Raw genomic sequence first — 21,162 nt, forward strand, 5'->3', positions numbered from 1 at the left:
AGAATATAATAGAATAGAATGCCTTTTATTGTCACTATACACAAGTACAATGAGATTAAAAGCAACTCCAGTCTCAGTGCGCCAGTTTAAAAATATGCAAAACATAGGAAGGAAAGAAAATATAAATAGTGCAAAAGGGGCTAAGTTGCACAGTCCAGTCCTGAGAACGAATGTTCTGAATGTGTTGTTTAAATATTATACTATATACATATATACAGAAGCATTCAGACTGTGGGTGGAAAGTAAAAATTGCACACAGAGAGCTGCTGAACTATAAAATCAGTGCCTATGAGAGTGCCTATTAACTTCACAAGTGTCTTTGTTTTTTTTAATTGTTGTTTTATTTTTGAAAATGAAGACGTCTTTTTACACTTAACAACTATCAAAAAGTGCCTAAAACATTCCCACAGTACAATTATTAAAGGTTTATTAATGCCCTGGAACAGATTGCACAGTACATCTATTCATATAACCACACTTCTTAATCCAGTTGACAACTGGTCAGTGTAATAAGGAGGGCAACACACATAAGCCAACAAACACACCCTTCAAATAAACCCTCTGTGTCCCATTTCCCTCCCCTTGTGGCCCTAAAACTGCTGGTTGTCACCTCATGTGGAGCAGGTGGGCGACAGGCGCACCAAAGTCTCTGGCGTCCTTCCCTAAACACGCACGCACGCACGCACGCACGCACGCGCACACACACACACACACACACACACACACACACACACACACACACACACACACACACACACACACACACACACACTTCCTTCTTCCTAATGACCACAGATATGTTCAAAAGCAGCAGCCTCCCTCGGCCACTTAATTTGACACGCTTGGGAGCAAAACAAAGAACAACCCTCCTCCAATTGTGTCTTTTCATCCAGTCAGGCCTGCACTCAATTAGCGAAGGCGGGGATGCTCAAAGTCAGACCAAGCTGATAAGAATCAGGGAGACCTTTTAAGATGTGCCTTGTTATGTGCAACAATATTTGACTTTGCTTACAAGAATAATGGCAAACTAGTATCTAGTCGTGCCAGCATTTTTTAAAAACAAGATGACCAACTCAATGTGTCGTTTAACAGATAATGCAGTAATGCACATTCAATATAAATAATTAGCAAATTAGTTTCTCAGTTTAAAAAATGAGGAGGCTTACCATACAAATGAATTGGGTCAATAATGTAATGGCTATTACATAGTATCAACAACTTTCAAACAACTAGTAGTGTTGTCCCGATAGCAATATGTTGGTACCGGTATAGGTACCAAATTATTTCGATACTTTTCGGTACTTTTCTAAATAAAGGGGACCACAAAAAAATTGCATTACTGGCTTTATTTTAACAAAAAATCTTAGGGTACATTAAACATGTTTCTTATTGCAAGTTTGTCCTTAAATAAAATAGTGAACATACAAGACAACTTGTCTTTTATTAGTAAGTAAGCAAACAAAGGCTCCTAATTAGTTTGCTGACATATGTTGTGTCATTTTCCATTCTATTATTTTGTGTGAGGAGGGGGGGTATAGTACCGAATATGATCATTAGTATCGCGGTACTATACAAATAAGTTAAGTTAAAGTACCAATGATTGTCACACACACAGTTGGTGTGGTGAAATGTGTCCTCTGCATTTGACCCATCCCCTTGTTCACCCTCTGGGAGGTGAGGGGAGCAGTGAGCAGCAGCGGTGGCCACGACCGGGAATCATTTTTGGTGATTTAACCCCCAATTCCAACCCTTGATGCTGAGTGCCAAGCAGGGAGGTAATGGGTCCCATTCCCTAGTCTTCGGTATGACTTGGAAAGGGTTTGAACTCACAACCTACCGATCTCAGGGCGGACACTCTCTTTAAATTATTAATTTCTCCTGTTTTTATTTGTGCGTGGTCTCTCCTGAAAAAAACACAGTTGTGTTGTCTGAAAATAATACTTACTTTAAGTCTTTTGTTGCTTTAAACATATCGTTTGTATAGATATTTTGGTCCTAGTATTATGGTTGTTCTTTGGTCAAAATGTTGCATAGATAATGTTTTATAGTCCGTTTTCAAGTTGCTTTCTGACCGTGTCTTCAGGATGCACCGTTTTGTGGGTGGTCTAATTTACGTGGCTACACTTCAGCAAAATCTTCTTCCCGTCATCTTTTGTTGTAGTTTTTAGTGCTTCCACAGTGAGTCTACTGTTATAAATTAGAACTGTACACAACCTTGTATTAGGAAATAACAATAGGGGAAAATTAATGCCCCACATCAAGAGGATAGAGAAAAAGAAGGCGCGTATTGACTACAGCGCGGACTACAATGATGGACGCGTTCACATTTTCGGGACTTATGCAGATACAAAATACATAACGGCATGTACCGATAGGTAACAAAAGTTGGTTTAGCACAATAGGTTGAAAGAAAACGCCAGGTAATAGGTCTCCTGTATGTTGAAGCAGCTGTAATGCTCCGACAATCCATCAAGCGGTGCAGCTTCAGAGCTTACCAAGGTCGTACTAAAACATTTTAACAGATTTTTGAGCACGGTGTGTAATGTTCTATATTCCCAATGAAACATCAAAGTTTTGGTCTTGCTTGCTTACCGGTACTTGCCAGCATCATTGATTGAACAAGCGTCAACCTGCAGTCCACACATATCTCTTATGTGCAACTGCCATCTACTGGTCACACTTATCATTACACTATGTACCACAACCAGAATAAGCACAACCTGAAATAATACATAATATAAGTTGAAACGGATATAAGGCGCACTGTCGATTTTTGAGAAAATGAAAGATTTTTAAGTGTGCCTTATATTCCGAAAAATACGGTACATACAACTTTCTCTGACGCTGCCAGAGCTTCAAGGGGATGTTGTTGTTGGATAATGATGTTGTTTTTACATTTAAAACCCTTCATTTTGGTGTATGAAACAAGTTTTGGATAAGCTTTCTGTTTCAATTTTGCGTACATTTTGCGATTGAAACCACACCCGTCCTCTTGAAAAGTATCGAATTTATCTTTTAAAAGAGTTTCACTTTTCAAATATATAACATAAAGTCATCATCACTATTTATTTTTATATTTCTTTTATATATTTGCTTGTCATACCGATAAATCAGACTAGCTGCATATAAAAGCTGTTTTTACGCAGAATTTACGTCACAGCATGTTGCACGTCGCTGATATTATGTGCATGCCAAGATTATTTGAAAATAATATTTTATCCTACCTTTATTTGTTTCCTCATTGCCTGAAAGCAAAGGGGAGGAGCTCCTCTCCGTATGGTTGAGAGCTAGACTTAATCTCCAAATAAGGATATCCAACTCGCCTTGTGAGAACCCCGCGAAAACAAGCATGCAAAACTGTATGCAAGCTCACGCTTACGTGCATGAACTTTATGATTTGATACTTTCACATCGTTTTGACACGAGTATCCATCCAACTTTGCAACAACAATTATAAGTCAGAAAAGATGAATTTCAGCATAGGCCCCCTTTAATAAATGCATCTGTTCTTAAATACGTTTACATTACAAAATAAAATTGTTAGACATATTTAGGGCATAAACCTGCATTAAAAAAATGGCAGTGGGGTTTGGAGTGGCTGAAAGTGAGGTTGTGTCAAAAGTAGCCATTTTTATGGGTCTCTCAGTTATTTACTGCACTGCATTCAACAGAAAGGGTAAGTTTGAAAAACTTTTACTGTCACTGAGCCTGTTTGGGAAATTCAATTTCAAGCCGTTAAGATGCAGTTCAATAACGTCCTGCCATCTAACGTCCTTTAGATGGCAGTAGTATTGTCCCAATACCAATATTTTGGTACCGTTACTGGTACCAAAATTATTTCGATACTTTTGGGTACTTTTGTAAATAAAGTGGACCAGAAAAATTGCATTATTGGCTTTATTTTAACAAAAAATCTTACGGTATATTAAACATATGTTTCTTATTGCAAGTGTGTGCTTAAATAAAACAGTGAACATACAAGACAACTTGTCTTTTAGTAGTAAGTAAGCAAACAAAGGCTCCTAATTTAGCTGCTGACATATGCAGTAACATAGTGTCCTTTTCCATTCTATTATTTTGTCAAAATTATTAAGGACAAGTGGTAGAAAACGGACCGGTACTTTTCAGAGGCGGTATAGTACCGGAAATTATTCATTAGTATCGCGGTACTATACAAATACCGGTATACCGTACAACCTTAGATGGCAGTAATGCACATTACAAAGTGTAAACAAGTGTCAAACAACTAAAGGAAAAGAAGAAGCCATGGCCACTAATTGTGGCCTTTGAGAAATGCTAATGCTATTATAAGACCGCAGATTTCTTAGAAATAATACTCGTAACAAAAACATATGGAAGTAGTGAGTCTTAGAATTTGGCTCACTCCTGATCCAAAGGACAACCGTACCCTTTCTTCTTGATTGATAGTCCACATGGTCAGCTATTAGTGTCAAGCTGACGCCAATCATCAAGAATCATGGTGACTATAACAACAACAGAGCATATTTTCTTCCCAAGTTAGCCTACCTGGCAGCGATGAATAAGGTCTTGTTCATGATCATGATGAGTTGGATGTCCAGTTTATGTCGTTGTGTGTTGTTTCTGCCGGGCTTGTGGCCCACAAACGCTGGGTACTGCTTGGTGTCTGCAAAGAGGAGAGCATAGGACTGAAAACACTGACACCATAATTGCAGAAGGCTCTGTTAGGCATGATACCATGGAGATGTGAATCAAAGTTTAACATCTGTTGCCTAAGAGGCTCTGCTGTGATCTTAAATTATATGCTGGGAAGAAGAACAAAATGTGTGGCAGTGTAGCATGCAATTGTTGTGTTGTTAGTGGGCCAGAATGAAACAGGAGCTAAAAGTAAACAGGAGCAGGTCCAGACCCAGAGGACACCATAGCCATACTGTATCTCTATAGACATCCAATGTGTACACACTATCAAACAGAAAGTAAGCGCACTGGCTGTGTTGAAACTAGGGATGTCCGATTATATCGGGCTGCCGATACTATCGGCCGATAAATGCTTTAAAATGTAATATCGGAAATTATCGGTATCATAATTATCAGTATCGGTTTCTAAAAGTAAAATGTATGACGTTTTAAAAAACGCCGCTGTGTACACGGACGTAGGGAGAAGTACAGAGTGCCAATAAACCTTAAAGGCATTTCCTTTGCGTGCGTGCCGTCCGAGTCACATAATATCTACCGGCTGTTCTCATCACGAATTAATGCAAGGCATACTTGGTCAACAGCCATACAGGTCACACTGAGGGTGACCGTATAAACAACTTTAACACTGTTACAAATATGCGCCACACTGTGAACCCACACCAAACAAGAATGACAAACACATTTCGGGAGAACATCCGCACCGTAACACAACATAAACACAACAGAACAAATACCCAGAATCCCTTGCAGTACTAACTCTTCCGGGACGCTACAATATAAACCCCCCCGCTGCCCCTTACCCCCACCCACCCCGACCCCGCCCACCTCAACCTCCTTCAGGAGAATTCCGCAGCAGTGTACAGAATTGAGATCGAATTTAAAAAGTAAAAAGTAAATAATTTAAAAAGTAAAAATTAAATAATGGGGGTATAAATGGAAACAGAATAGAAAAATATTACAATAAGAATAAAAATAAAAAGCAACAATTAGAATAAAAATATAACAGTAAAATAAGAATATAACAAGAGAAACTAGGCAGTAGTGACCATGTTATGAAAAAGTATTGCACTGTTATTGTTTTGAGGCATGTTAAAAAAAAAAAATGCACTTTGTGACTTCAATAATAAATATGGCAGTGCCATGTTGGCATTTTTTTCCATAACTTGAGTTGATTTATTTTGGAAAAACGTGTTACATTGTTTAATGCATCCAACAGGGCATCACAACAAAATTAAGCATAATAATGTGTTAATTCCACGACTGTATATATCGGTATCGGTTGATATCGGTATCGGTAATTAAGAGTTGGACAATATCGGAATATCGGATATCGGTAAAAAAGCCATTATCGGACATCTCTAGTTGAAACCCATATGCTCCTGTATCTTAGTGTGAGTAAACCAGGATCTAAAACATGCAATCAAAGTACATTTAGCATTAATGTACCAGTAGAGGCTGAAAAAACAAAAGATGAGATTATATGGCATTTAGTCTTTAGGAATTACAGCAATTTTATGCAGAGTAAAACATGCGCATAAAGGTTGCATGCAGCCCCTTTATGGTCCAACCGTATAACACTAATCCAACAAAAGCTTAGGTAAACCCACATGCTTCGATAAAAGTACCATAGATGCTACTGTACATGTCAGTTTTCTGTTTTGCAGGCATGTGAGCACCCTCTGACAAAAAAAGAGGAAAATTGACAGGGAAAAAAAGGAACATTTCTATCAACAGTGCTGACAGAAATGTGGTGCTGGTTCAGCCCAAAGGGCTGTCACGCAAACTCCGAAAGAACATTTGGAAAGTTAAGACTGCATTTCCTGCAATTGGGTACGTTTCGACACTATATTTTACCTTTAGATTTATTCTCATCTACCAACCTCTCTTGACACTTACATGTACCATGTAATGTACCACATTTTTTTTCGTTTTTAAGTAGATAATTTACTAACATTATTACTAGGGCTGTGAATCTTTTAGCATTGCAGAATTTGATTCCATTCGTTTCTTCGGGGTAATAATTCGAAACAGAATCAATTCTCAATTAAAAACGATTCTCGATTCAAAATCCATATTTTTTTAATTACATTCGGTGCCAGTTCTATGATTAACTACATTCCTCCATAGAATAGATTAACAGCTCTGATAAATGTTTATATTACTTTTGTTTCCTTTTTTTGGTTTTGTTTAATAACACTTTACTCAAACATTTAATAAAGTCAAATACAAATAACGCAACAAGAAAAGTATCCCACGCTTCTCTTTACTAAAGTAAATATTTACAGCAGCATCTACATCAGCAATATGAGTTGCCTGAGTGGCTGGACAGGACAAATAATTTGTTTTTAAATAAAATCGATTTAAAAAAATGTTTTTAATCAATTAAGAATTGTTACAAATAAGAATCGCGATGCATTCAACAATCATTATAACTAGAGATGTCCGATAATGTCTTTTTTGCCGATATCCGATATTCCGATATTGTCCAACTCTTAATTACCGATTTTGATATCAACCGATACCAATATATACAGTCGTGTAATTAACACATTATTATGCCTAATTTTGTTGTGATGCCCCGCTGTATGCATTAAACAATGTAACAAGGTTTTCCAAAATAAATCAATTCAAGTTATGGAAAAAAAATGACAACATGGCACTGCCATATTTATTATTGAAGTCACAAAGTGCATTGTTTTTTTTAACATGCCTCAAAACAGCAGCTTGGAATTTGGGACATGCTCTCCCTGAGAGAGCATGAGGAGGTTGAGTTGGGCGGGGTTGGGGGGGTGGGGTTGAGGTGGGGGCGGGGGGGTGTATATTGTAGCGTCCCGGAAGAGTTAATGCTGCAAGGGGTTCTGGGTATTTGTTCTGATGTGTTTATGTTGTGTTACAGGTGATACAGTCGTGGTCAAAAGTTTACATACACTTGTAAAGAACATAATGTCATGGCTGTCTTGAGTTTCCAATAATTTCTACAACTCTTATTTTTTTGTGATAGAGTGATTGGAGCACATACTTGTTGGTCACAAAAAACATTCATGAAGTTTGGTTCTTTTATGAATTTATCATGGGTCTACTGAAAATGTGACCAAATCTGCTGGGTCAAAAGTATACATACAGCAATGTTAATATTTGGTTACATGTCCCTTGGCAAACAGCTCAGTCTTTTCTTTGTCCATGTGATGTCAGATAAAACACGAATTGAGCTGTTTGGCCACAATACCCAGCAATATGAGACCTCTAATCCCAGGAACACCATTCCTACCATCAAGCATGGTGGTGGTAGTATTATGCTCTGGGCCTGTTTTGCTGCCAATGGAACTGGTGCTTTACAGAGAGTAAATGAGACAATGAAAAAGGAGGATTACCTCCAAATTCTTCAGGACAACCTAAAATCATCAGCCTTGGATCTTGGGCGCAATTGGGTGTTCCGACAGGACAATGACCCCAAACACACATCAAAAGTGGCAAAGGGATGGCTAAATCAGGATAGAATTAAAGTTTTAGAATGGCCTTCGCAAAGTCCTGACTTAAACGTGTGGACAATGCTGAAGAAACAAGTCCATGTCAGAAAACCAACAAATTTAGCTGAACTGCACCAATTTTGTCAAGAGAAGTGGTCAAAACTTCAACAAGAAGCTTGCCAGAAGCTTGTGGATGGCTACCAAAAGCGCCTTATTGCAGTGAAACTTGCCAAGGGACATGTAACCAAATATTAACATTGCTGTATGTATACTTTTGACCCAGCAGATTTGGTCACATTTTCAGTAGACCCATAATAAATTCATAAAAGAACCCAACTTCATGAATGTTTTTTGTGACCAACAAGTATGTGCTCCAATCACTCTGTGGGGCGGTATAGCTCGGTTGGTAGAGCGGCCGTGCCAGCAACTTGAGGGTTGCAGGTTCGATCCCCGCTTCCGCCATCCTAGTCACTGCCGTTGTGTCCTTGGGCAAGACACTTTACCCACCTGCTCCCAGTGCCACCCACACTGGTTTGAATGTAACTTAGATATTGGGTTTCACTATGTAAAGCGCTTTGAGTCACTTGAGAAAAAGCGCTATATAAATGTAATTCACTTCACTTCACTTCACTTCACTCTATCACAAAAAATAAGAGTTGTAGAAATGATTGGAAACTCAAGACAGCCATGACATTATGTTCTTTACAAGTGTATGTAAACTTTTGACCACGACTGTATATGATGAGTAAAAAAATGTATGCAGAAGGACAAACAAGTCGGGATAAAAATATATAAAATAGGCTTACAGTTGCCGTGCGAGATACTGATAGGCTCGCTGTCTTCGGGGAAGCCCGCCCCAGCTATGTGCAGTAGCGAGAAGTAGAGGAAGAAGGCCTCTGACCTCATGGTCGCACCACTCTACTGCCGCTGCTGGTCCTCTGCTGCAGATGTACCTCACCCTGCGGCAAGAAGAGATAGACAGAAGCTGAGTGAACCTGTTGCATTGTACACATCCTCACATAAGATAGTTTGATCAAAAAATATCATATGAATTTTCGTTGACTCAAGTGGGCTGCAAGCAAAGCAGACATAAGTGGATTAGGAAGGTGGTACGCGTCATAGATCGATGTCAGGCAGAGAGGATCCCTCTCGACATGCAGATTATCCCGCTCTGAAGTAGCATCGAGACCTATACATGCAAAGGTGGAGACCCAAGTACCTCATTTACTACTTGTGAGTCACCCCTCTCCAAAACATTCATTACTGCCGCGGGCCTACCACTAAAAGCAGTTCCGTGTTGTACCATCGAGAGGACGAAAAGTAATTGTCATTGTTACTTTCCAAGATGTGAATAGGTGGATGAGAAACTATGTCGTTCAGAAATGCAGGTGAAACTTTTTGGTGTTTGGTGCCAGAATGTGAATGGTACATATTCTCCTTCTGAACTAGGAAGTAGGAAGCTAGCTGACAAACAACTGACAAACAAACACTCATTTGTTTGTCAAAATAACACTTCCCTGCTTGGCACTCAGCATCAAGGGGTTGGGGGTTAAATCACCAAAACGATTCCCGAGCGCGTCCACCGCTGCTGCTCACTGCTCCCCTCACCTCCCAGGGGGTGAACATGAGGATGGGTCAAATGCAGAGGGAAATTTCACCACACCTAGTGTGTGTGTGACTATCGTTGGGACTTTAACTTTAACTTAATACTAGAGATGTCCGATAAATGCTTTAAAATGTATTATCGGAAATTATCGGTATCGTTTTTTTAAAATTATCGGTATCGGCTTTTTTATTTTTTTTATTTATTAAATCACCATAAAAAACACAAGATACACTTACAATTAGTACACCTACCCAAAAAACTTCCCTCCCCCATTTACACTCATTCACACAAAAGGGTTGTTTCTTTCTGTTATTAATATTCTGGTTCCTACATTATATATCAATATATATCAATACAGTCCGCAAGGGATACAGTCCGTAAGCACACATGATTGTGCGTGCTGCTGGTCCACTAATAGTACTAACCTTTAACAGTTAATTTTACTCATTTTCATTAATTACTAGTTTCTATGTAACTGTTTTTATATTGTTTTACTTTCTTTTTTATTCAAGAAATTTTTATTTATTTATTTATCTTATTTTATTTTATTTTAATTTTTAAAAAGGACCTTATCTTCACCATACCTGGTTGTCCAAATTAGGCATAACAATGTGTCGATTCCACGACTGTATATATCGGTATCGGTTAATATCGGTATCGGTAATTAAGAGTTGGACAATATCGGAATATCGGATATCGGCAAAAAAGCCATTATCGGACATCCCTACTTAATACCACACATCACTATTTTGTCCCGTGAAAAACCGTCCGACCGGAACTCTAATAACTAAAGTTCCTTGGGTGAATAATGTAAACTCACTACACCGGTATGTTTTAGCGCTTTCATGGCGAGTTTACTGACAGATATAAGTAAGAACTTTACACTACTTTATATTAGAAATGTCAACAGCGGAGGATGAATGTCCCATAACAAGAAGATAGAGAAAAAGAAGAAGATTATCGACTTGTTTTTCAGGACTTCTACAGATCCCAAATACAGATCAGCAGGTACCAGAAGTTGCTTTTGCATAATATTGCGAAACAAAACACCAGATAATATGTCTTACCTTATACACACACCATAATAATACTCGTATGTTTAATGCTCCGACAATCCTTCAAGCCGTGCGGCTTCAAAGCTTACCAAAGTCGTACTACAACATTTTGACATATTTATGAGCGCCGTGTGTAATGTTCTATATTTTCAATGGAACATTTAAAATGTTGGTGTTGTTTACTTGAGACATATTGCCATCATAGTGCTGTCTACAATTATCTCTTATGTTTGACTGCCATCTACTGGTCAAACTTATCATTACACCATGTACCAAATAAAATATAGTCGAGGTAAGTAAGCTCAACCAAACTTTTTCGAGTTTTGAGAGAAAAAAAATACATTAAGTGTGCCTTGTAGTCCGGGAAATATGGTATTTTTGATTTTGTGAGAGGAATTGATATACTCTTATTGTCATTTCAGCTTTTGCCTCTCAACCTTGGTGGAGAAATTCCGAGAATATAGAAAATGTTTTCGCTTATAAATGTCGGAAGGGAAAAATGAGGACGTTACATCGGCCCGTTTTATGAATTACCTGCATGTTTTACTTGATTAAATAAACATTGTACCTTCAACAAGCTCATTCTCTAATGCAGTTTCATATGAAATGCATATCTATCAGCTTCCGGCTTAATGTGCTCACCAGACATGCCGCGGCGGCCCGTCTTGTCGTTCACGGCAACAGATTACGGCAATAAATCAAGCCAGACAATTATTGCGTTAGTAATCTAATCAAGAACCAAGCGTTTCATTTGCATAAAACTTTTCTCTTCGCTTTCTTTTTTCTCCTCCCCCTCAAGCTTGCTAAGAAATAGAGGATGCTGCAGGGATGAAGAATTGAATAAAACAGTCAATTTCATTTACTTCACACTGATAAAAGTTGTTTACACCAACGTGTATTATCACTCAGGGAAGGGAGGAAGAGGAACGATGAAAACAAAAAGGAGGGATTACTTTGACTTTCTCTCTCTGTCTCCATGCTACTGCGAATCCCATTGAGGAGAGCAATGAAAACACTATTCACACACGGAGGATCACTGAGGGGAATACCAAAGCTACAGCCTGGTTACCACCTTCATCTCGTGTCAGCCCCTCCTCCTTCTCACGACAACTTTTCTACCACACTCTTATATAGTATAAAAGGGGAAGAAAATCACTAAAATATGTTGTCCTCCCCTCCTTTATACTTTTAAATTACAGGAATTACAATTAGGGCTTTCTTATGCAAGAAAATTACATTAAAAAAGTCATTTTTTTATTGAGGATGAAATAATATATTAATATCAAATAAATTACTTGAAAAAAACGCATAATATTACAAGAAAAATGTTGTAATGGTATGGTATAAATGTTATATATTGCTAGAACAAAATATGATGGATTATTACCACAAAAAAGACAACATTCTAAATAATTATGATGTATGATTTTTTTTATTGTGATATTGTGATTTTTCTTATGGTATTGATCTTTTAAGAATACATTTGTTTTCATAATATTATATGTTTTACTTTTGCATTAGGCTACAGTGCATGTATTATAACATATGTCCTTAATAACAAAACTTTATTAACATTAAATACTTTGAATGGATCACATATATCTGTCATCAGATATCAGGTCGGAAATGACAATTAGGGCTTTCTTATGCAAGAAAATTACAATAAAAAAAGTTTTAGATATAAAAGTCATAGCTTATTGAGGATAAAATAATATTAATTAAATTACTTGAAAAAAACTCATAATATTACAAGAAAAATGTCATGGTATGGTATACATGATATCTATTGCTAGGACAAAATATGATATATTATCACAAAAAAGATAAGATTCTAAATAATTTTTAATTATTTTAAAAAATACCATACCCCCCCCCCCCCCCCCCCCCCCAAATTTCCAAGTGTTGACCGGTCCGGAGTTACAAAAAGGTTGGGGACCACTGCTCTAAACTACAAACTGTATGGGGCTGAATGCTGTTTTTTTCTGCTCTGCTGAACCTTGACCTGTAAAATCAACCAGTAATTGACTGATTGATGAGCAGGAAGTGGCAAGATGTTGCTGGACAGATGGCAAATCCTCCCCTCAAAAAAGTGCAGAAATAAAGAATTCTTCTGTCGTATTTCCAGATGGGACTTGATCGTGGCGACTCGAAGGTGAAACTGCAAAAGCTGTTTTTTCCATATGCTGGTGTCTTTGAAAATAACAGTCATGCCGGGAGATTAATCAACATTAATCTTCCATCTGGATTCAAATGCTTAAAAAAAATAAAAACAGTGACGCTCTTAAGGGCTTCAAGTGAAACTCAAAGGCTTTTCAGTCACCATGTGAGAAATAGTGAGATGCAGGCTGGTTCTTACATCCTCGTGTGCACACCTGTGACTTAAATATTCACCTACAGACATGACGAGTGCACCTGTGCACAGTGTTTGGCAATAAATTACCAAAAAATAACTCAAAAAGTGGACATTACAGAAAATGCAAGAGGAACTTGTGAATTTTCCTTTAGCTTTACATGCACAACACCACCTTAAAGGGGTCCCTAAACTACGGCCCACAAAGTGTCCAAAATCCGTTTTTAAAATGTTATTTGTCCGACCGCTTCCATGTTAGCTACCTCTCTTTGTTTATAATGTCTATTTTCTGCTGGATCTACTCTCTAATTTATGCTGCCTTCTTTTCTTTTTTTTTTTGGCTGCAGCCATTACATATACTGTACATCAGGGGTGTCCAACTATTAAAATCATGGCATTAAAACTAAAAAACAAAGACAACTCCAGTTTTCTTTGTCTTACTTTGGCCAAAAATAGAACAAACACATTCTGAAAATATGACAATAAAAGTATAGAAAAAAATACGGTAAAGTTTAGATTAGTGGTCCGCAAACTACGGCCCGCCAGCGTCCAAAATCCGGCCCGCGGGAAGTCTCAAGTTTTTTTATTTTTGTATTTGTCCTTTTCTAATCTATTTCCTACCGCTTGTTACTCTCGAGGTCTCCTGGCCGCTCAGGCAAATTATATTGTCAAAAAATGCATTTTCCCATCGATAACGTGACATCGTCGCGCTCGCGCCGCAGTGTCGCGCAAGCGTGCGGCAAGTGCACACTCTTTCAGTCAATTAGTGCGTGAGGAATATATATATATATATATATATATATATATATATATATATATATAAACGTTAGGTCAGGAAAAAACACAGAGGCTATTTCATCCCTACAAGCAACGTTTCCTCAAAGGTGCGTGCCTGCGCAATTGCGTCCTCTGCGCACAAAAATCCCATCTGAACTTTAAACAAAATAAACACATTACAATTTATTCTGTATGATTTTGCAATGCAACTCTGTGAGTGACAAGTGACAACAAGAGTGGCGCCAATGAATAAAACAATCTTTGTCAACACAGTTCAATTATCGTCTGTCGAGACACTTTACGGACAGGAATTCCATCAATCACTTTATTGAGCAAAACTGTTTGTAACCACACCAAAAACATGAGTAAAAAAAACTGTTATCTATAAAAACTGGTAATTTTCTGCCATACAAACCAGGCTTAAACCAACTTTGTCATCCGTCGTTTCAACAGAAGCCGCTCGCTCTGTCTCACCTGCACCAACACACGCACTCATGGCACTTAGCCAGTGTTGCGTTTATGGCCACACAAAAAGTCGGACAACCCCAACGCCACACAATGTGTAAATGCCAGGTTGTAACACTCTGACTCTTCAATCAGATGCGTGCTTATTTTACTGCCATTTATTAAGAATGTTAATCTAAGGATATTATTCATGAAATATTGTCACTAGATTTCATAAATGCTAATAAAAAGATGTATTTTACAGACAGAAAGTTACAGGAACTAAATGTAATCTCTGAAAGGGGTAACATTTCTTTTAAAGGCAGGACCCACAGCCAGACATACAATACTAGCACATAGGTCATGAAAAACATGTTTTTTGTTATTGTCATTGTAAGAGGGCAAAATTACTTGTATCAGAAAATGATTTTAATGAAACATTTAAATTGTTATGATGTCAGGTTTGGGACAGGTGTGACGCTGGTGTGGCCACAGTGTGCACGTCTGATGTTGCTCACATGTGCTCCACTGAATGCTCAGGGAGTTTTTGCGTTTGCTCACAAACAATAACAATTAGAGGGAACATTGCCTACAAGCCTGTTTCACAGGTTTCTCTGCTCTTCAGGGGATTTGAAAAACACAGAGGCTATTTCATCCCTACAAGCCTGTTTCGCAGGTGTTTTTTCCTGACCTAATGTATATTCCGCTCTACCCCTGTATTGAGCACTGTATAACAGATAAACCACAGAAACCTCGACTATATACTGTATATATATACCGTATTTTTCGGACTATAAGTCACAGTTTTTTTCATAGTTTGGCCGGGGGTGCGACTTATACTCAAGAGCGACTTATGTGTGAAATTATTAACACATTACCGTAAAATATCAAATAATATTATTTAGCTCATTCACGTAAGAGACTAGACGTATAAGATTTCATGGGATTTAGCGATTAGGAGTGACAGATTGTTTGGTAAACGTATAGCATGTTCTATATGTTATAGTTATTTGAATGACTCTTACCATAATATGTTACGTTAACATACCAGGCACGTTCTCAGTTGGTTATTTATGCGTCTTATAACGTACACTTATTCAGCCTGTTGTTCACTATTCTTTATTTATTTTAAATTGCCTTTCAAATGTCTATTCTTGGTGTTGGGTTTTATCAAATAAATGTCCCCCAAAAATGCGACTTATACTCAAGTGCGACTTATATATGTTTTTTTCCTTCTTTATTATGCATTTTCGGCCGGTGCGACTTATACTCCGGAGAGACTTATACTCTGGAGCGACTTATACTCCGAAAAATACGGTATATATATGTAGTCGAGGTTTCTGTGGTTTATCTATATATATATAGTCAAGGTTTCTGTGGTTTATCTATATATATATAGTCAAGGTTTCTGTGGTTTATCTATATATATATAGTCAAGGTTTCTGTGGTTTATCTGTTATACAGCGCTCAATAATACAGGGGTAGAGCGGAATATACATTAGGTCAGGAAAAAACACAGAGGCTATTTCATCCATACAAGGCTGTTATATATATATATATATATATATATATATATATATATATATATATATATATATATATATATATATATATATATATATATATATATATATATATATATATATATATATACATATATATATATATATATATATATACATATATATATATATATATATATATATATATATATATATATATATATATATATATATATATATATAGTAGAGGTTTCTATATATTTTATAAAACTGCGAAACAGGCTTGTAGGGATGATATAGCCTCTGAGTTTTTTCTGATTTAACGTATATATATATATATATATATATATATATATATATATATATATATATATATATATATATATATATATATACACACACACACACACACACACACACACACACACACACACACACACACACACACACACATACACACACACACACAGTGTGGCCCCCGACCAATTTTTTTTAAACCCAATGCGGCCCCCCGAGTCAAAAAGTTTGGGGACACCTGCCACCTTAAGAACCGCAGCTATCAAAACTAAGTAGGTGGCATTTTGACTGTGTGTGCGGTGAGTGTTGTTAATCAAACTAATTGCTAGTAGGAAGCCCCCCAACAGGTAATAAAAACACAAGAATCCATCTAGAGGAAACTCACATGAACTTAGGTCACCATGGTGGGTCACATTTGTGCATGCACGGGGCAACATAGACCGGAATAACAGCATTAAAAACCACAGCCATAAACACATTGGAATGTGTATAAACCGCACCACACGCCAACCTAAACAAACTAAATGCATTAATGTAGGAAGGAAGAACCAGAGGGTTCACGGTTCGAATCCTGCTCCCTACACCTCAGTCATTGTCCCACGTTGTGTTGTATTCTTTTAAATCACAGCCAAGCTTACAGAGGAAGTGTTCCATATTTACAGTTAAGTGGCGGCTTCTCGTAAATGCTGTCTGACAGCTTTGACGCAAGTGCCAGCGTGCCGATGTGTTTATATTTGGCATTCAGGATAACGTCCACACATAACAGGAACGCCGCGAAGGGATTAAGCGTTTTAGTGGTGGCGATGATTTAAAATGATGGAGCACATTAGAGAGGAGCAGCAGCTGCTTGGACAGGTAGAAAACTTAGATGTTAACATCAGATTCAATCTAAAGAGCAGTGGCGCATTTGGAAGGCAACAAAGTACTCAACAATTGTTATATTGACTGTTTGTTTCTTTTAATGGCACTCAGATTGGAGTACAAGTCAGATACATAGAACTAAGCACTTAGTGCTTAGAAGGAGGCTAAAATAAAAATGTGGTTTTAGGGCTTATTCAAGCATCGTAAAAGCAATTGAGTAACGTGCACAGACAGGTGTGAAATGAGGTGAGAGATGTTAGGCATACATTGTGGGACTTAAAGCTGGTGTCATTAAAAGAGATGTGGCGTCTTCATGTGTGGTAAATGCACAGGGTCAAAAACAGTAGGATTAACAGTTGTGGCTGTAGGCAATCGCCACAGTTTTGTCATTTTGGTGTGGAAGGACCTTAAAATTGGGCTATTTTTCATACTAGTCCTTAAAGGGGACCTGATGAAAATACATTCTACTTTTACAGTACATCCTTCTAGTGTAGATAATATGTGTTGGATATGCTTTTGGTGTATCTGTATATTTTGCTCCTTTTATAACGCATTTTTTGATTCAAATGAAACCAAGCCCCACCCTCCCCAAAATGATGTTATTTTTTCTCTATAATTGTCACGGCCAGGGCGCATTGGAATGCGCCCTTATCTTTGCGCTCTGCTTGCCGCACCTCGGGACGCGCCCACGGCCGTGTCACGCCCACATGTCGGCAAGGCTGTGGGCAATCAGCGCACCTGGACCTGATGAGAGGGAGCTGAATAAAAGGACCAGTGGACCCAAGGATCCTGGCGGGAACTTAGTTCTCAATGGTGGACCGTAAGCCTACTTTCGCTTTATGCTCTCAGTCTTTCCCTGCATTTTCCCTCCGTGCCTGACGTCCTTGTTTGTTCCCCCCCTCAGTTCCTTCCCGAGTCTTAGCCCTTGGAGATCCTCCGTGTTTTGCCTTCCTCGATCCTCGACCCTCGCTCTGGACACGGACCTTGTCTCTTCTCTCCTGCCCTGGATCATCTGCCTGCCCCACGGACTGCCTTGTTCATTCGCTCTCGACAACACTTGGTAACACACACTTCAGTTAACCTTACACATAGCCTCACACACACACACACACACACACACACACACACTCACACACACACACACACACACACACACACTCTTGGGTTTTGACACACACACCATTCTATAGTTTATTTGGTTAGTATTGTTTAGTTTATTGTATTGTTGGTTGTTATATATATATATATTTATTAATATCTATAATAAATACATAGAACTATACTTCCCCCTGGTGTCTTTGCCGTCATCTCCCTCTGTTAAAACCAAAACAATAATTTGTTCACTGTTCAAAACTGTATTTTAAAGTATTTTTTTTAACCAGACACGGTCGGAAAAAAACTTCAGAAACATATTTTACGTATTTTACGGACCATAAGGCGCACCGGATTAGAAGGCGCACTGTGAATGAACGGGTCTATTCGGGGCTATTTTCATACAAAAGGCGCACTGGATTATAAAGCGCATTAAAGGGGTCATACTATGATTTTTTTCTACATTTAAAACATTTCTTTGTGGGCTACATCAGTGGTGCCCAACCACCGGTCCGGGGACCGGCACCGGTCCGTGACGCATTTGGCCACACAGAGACATTAAATCATTTTTAACCGACCAAACACACCAAACACCAGACACACCAATAAGTTTGTTCATAGATGTATTATAAAACTCCTGATTGCCCTTGGCTATATTTGTTACATCTTTGTTACATGGGACAAAGCACATGTCATAACGGGGGGGCTTTCGCAGCTTACTGCAAGGTTTGTTCTCCCTGGAAGCAAACAAACTATTCCGGACAGGACTTGAAGGTAGGAACATGATTTAATCTTCGAATGTCGAACACAGCAATATCACACTTCATCTGGGCTCTGTGTAAAAGCAAGGGGTGGCTTCTGTTCTGGCTTTGATGCAGATATTCTGTGGGACCTCTGGGTAAACTAGGCTTATGTTTTCTTGCACAATCAGAGCATCTTTGGTACAGACACATGTCACTAAACTAGACATGTAACACCCACTTGGCTTCCAAAAGGGGCCTCAGGTTGATGAATCCAAGCGCACCAAAGGACCAAAAAGGGAATGATAAGAGCATAGTACAGTAAGCCCCCCGAAACACTTGGCACCCATCTGTTTCCCTTAATTATTTGCCCTTCAGATGGTTGCTTTCAAGTCAATACCAGTATGGAGACAATCCATCATGGTTTGATTATTAAAAGACAATGAAGTGGGACATGAATGAGGCGCCCCCGTTGCTGCCGAGGCCATTTATTGAAACAGAGCCCCAATGCATGAACGTCTCCCTTTAAAAGGGTCTGATAGATTGATTGTGGAAGCAAGCCAAATAAGGTTCAAGGGAAACACAGACACAAGGAACAAGAGATCAGAGGCACAGTGCCAACTTTGCCAAACAACAGCCTCACAAAGAAGTTCTCAAACTGGACATGAGCTGCTATCGTATAAACATCGCCTTTGGGTTCGTTAAAAACATTCGGCTCTCGGCATGCATTCGCATATTTTAATCCTGAGAGTAATAAACTAGTGTGATGTTTGGAGGCACTTTGACAAAAGAGACTGCAAGTAAAAGTGGAGTGTGAGAACGATTCAAAGTACACCGTCAAGGATGTATGCAGATGAGGTAACAACCTGCACTAGTTTGGATTTACAATTTAAAGTAGGTCATACTTTAATACCAAGTCTGCTATACCTTTCACATATTTCATTTGATAAGCCCAGAAGAACCCAAAACCACAATGTGCCAAGCTCATAGTTTACCAACTAACCACATCCTTGTGACCCTGACATCAGTACACTCGCCAAAGTCCCACAAACTCAAAACATTTATTAATTAAAGCATTTAATCTCTTAAAATGGGATTCAATTGTAACACAGCTTGCAATGGCCACAATGTAAAACTACGTTTTTTTTTAAAAATATTTCAACATCCCAATTTTCATTCAACAAAACAATCATACCTTATTAGTAATTTTTTAAACCTTTATTTAAAGTTAAAGTACCAATGATAGTCACACACACACACTAGGTGTGGTGAAATTAACCTCTGCATTTGACCCATCCACTTGTCCACCCCCTGGGAGGTGAGGGGAGCAGTAAGCAGCAGCAGTGGCCACACTCGGGAATCATTTTGGTGATTTAACCCCCAATTCCAACCTTTGATGCTGAGTGCCGAGCAGGGAGGTAATGGGTCCCATTTTTATAGTCTTTGATATGACTTGGCCGGGGTTTGAACTCACAACCTACCAATCTCAGGGCAGACACTCTAACCACAAGGCCAGGAAATTCCCATTGAGATAAAGAATGTCTTTGCCAGCTATTCCTGCCACCCACATTCTTACACCAGTGTGGGTGACACTGGGAGAAAGGTAAAGTCTCTTGCCCAAGGACACAACGGCAGTGACTAGGATGTTGGCAGCTGAATTTGTACCAGAAACCCTCAAGTTTCTGGACAACCGCGCTATCCTTTCACAGTAACTTATGTTTAACCCTTCACATGGCACTAAAACGTCATTATTAAAACTAATTCAACCCTGGACATCAAGAGTAGGACTTTTATTCAACTTTTTCAAAATGTTTTTTTATTGTCATTTATCAATATATTGTTACATGTTTAAATATCAAACAGTAAAACCCTTATATATATATATATATATATATATATATATATATATATATATATATATATATATATATATATATATATATATATATATATATATATATATATATATATATATATATATATATATATATATATATATATATATAATATGTTGTATATTATTTCATGTTATATGAATATATTATGTTATTACTACATTAATTTATTTTTTAACTAAAACACAAAAACATTTGTATTTTTTTTCCCCAGATAAAAACTACTTCAAAACTTTTTTTATAGATTTTTATAAATAACATATTTTATAAAATTGTTTGCACTTCTATTATATTTTTTATTATTTGTATTAGCTAACGTGATAGCATCGGGCTTAACTGCAGATATAAACAAAACAAATAAGCCCCTGACTGGAAGGATAGACAGAAAATCAACAATAC

The 21,162-nt window shown here is 37.9% G+C and overlaps 1 protein-coding gene across 9 annotated transcripts in view; it reads right to left on the reverse strand.

Annotated features, from left to right (window-relative positions):
- Positions 1–21,162, reverse strand: part of sema6a (sema domain, transmembrane domain (TM), and cytoplasmic domain, (semaphorin) 6A) — a 304,997-nt gene that overhangs the window by 171,157 nt on the left and 112,678 nt on the right. For all 9 annotated transcript variants that reach the window (XM_062025532.1, XM_062025531.1, XM_062025533.1 and 6 more), the window contains exons 3-4: positions 8,951–9,103; positions 4,528–4,645 (exon numbers count right to left, since the gene is read on the reverse strand). In XM_062025532.1, coding sequence (XP_061881516.1) covers positions 4,528–4,645; positions 8,951–9,050 — 218 coding nt within the window. In that variant the 5' untranslated portion in view covers positions 9,051–9,103. The remainder of the gene's footprint in view (positions 1–4,527; positions 4,646–8,950; positions 9,104–21,162) is intronic.

The sequence above is a fragment of the Entelurus aequoreus genome, linkage group LG17 (assembly GCF_033978785.1).
Source record: "Entelurus aequoreus isolate RoL-2023_Sb linkage group LG17, RoL_Eaeq_v1.1, whole genome shotgun sequence".
NCBI classification, from domain to species: domain Eukaryota; kingdom Metazoa; phylum Chordata; class Actinopteri; order Syngnathiformes; family Syngnathidae; genus Entelurus; species Entelurus aequoreus.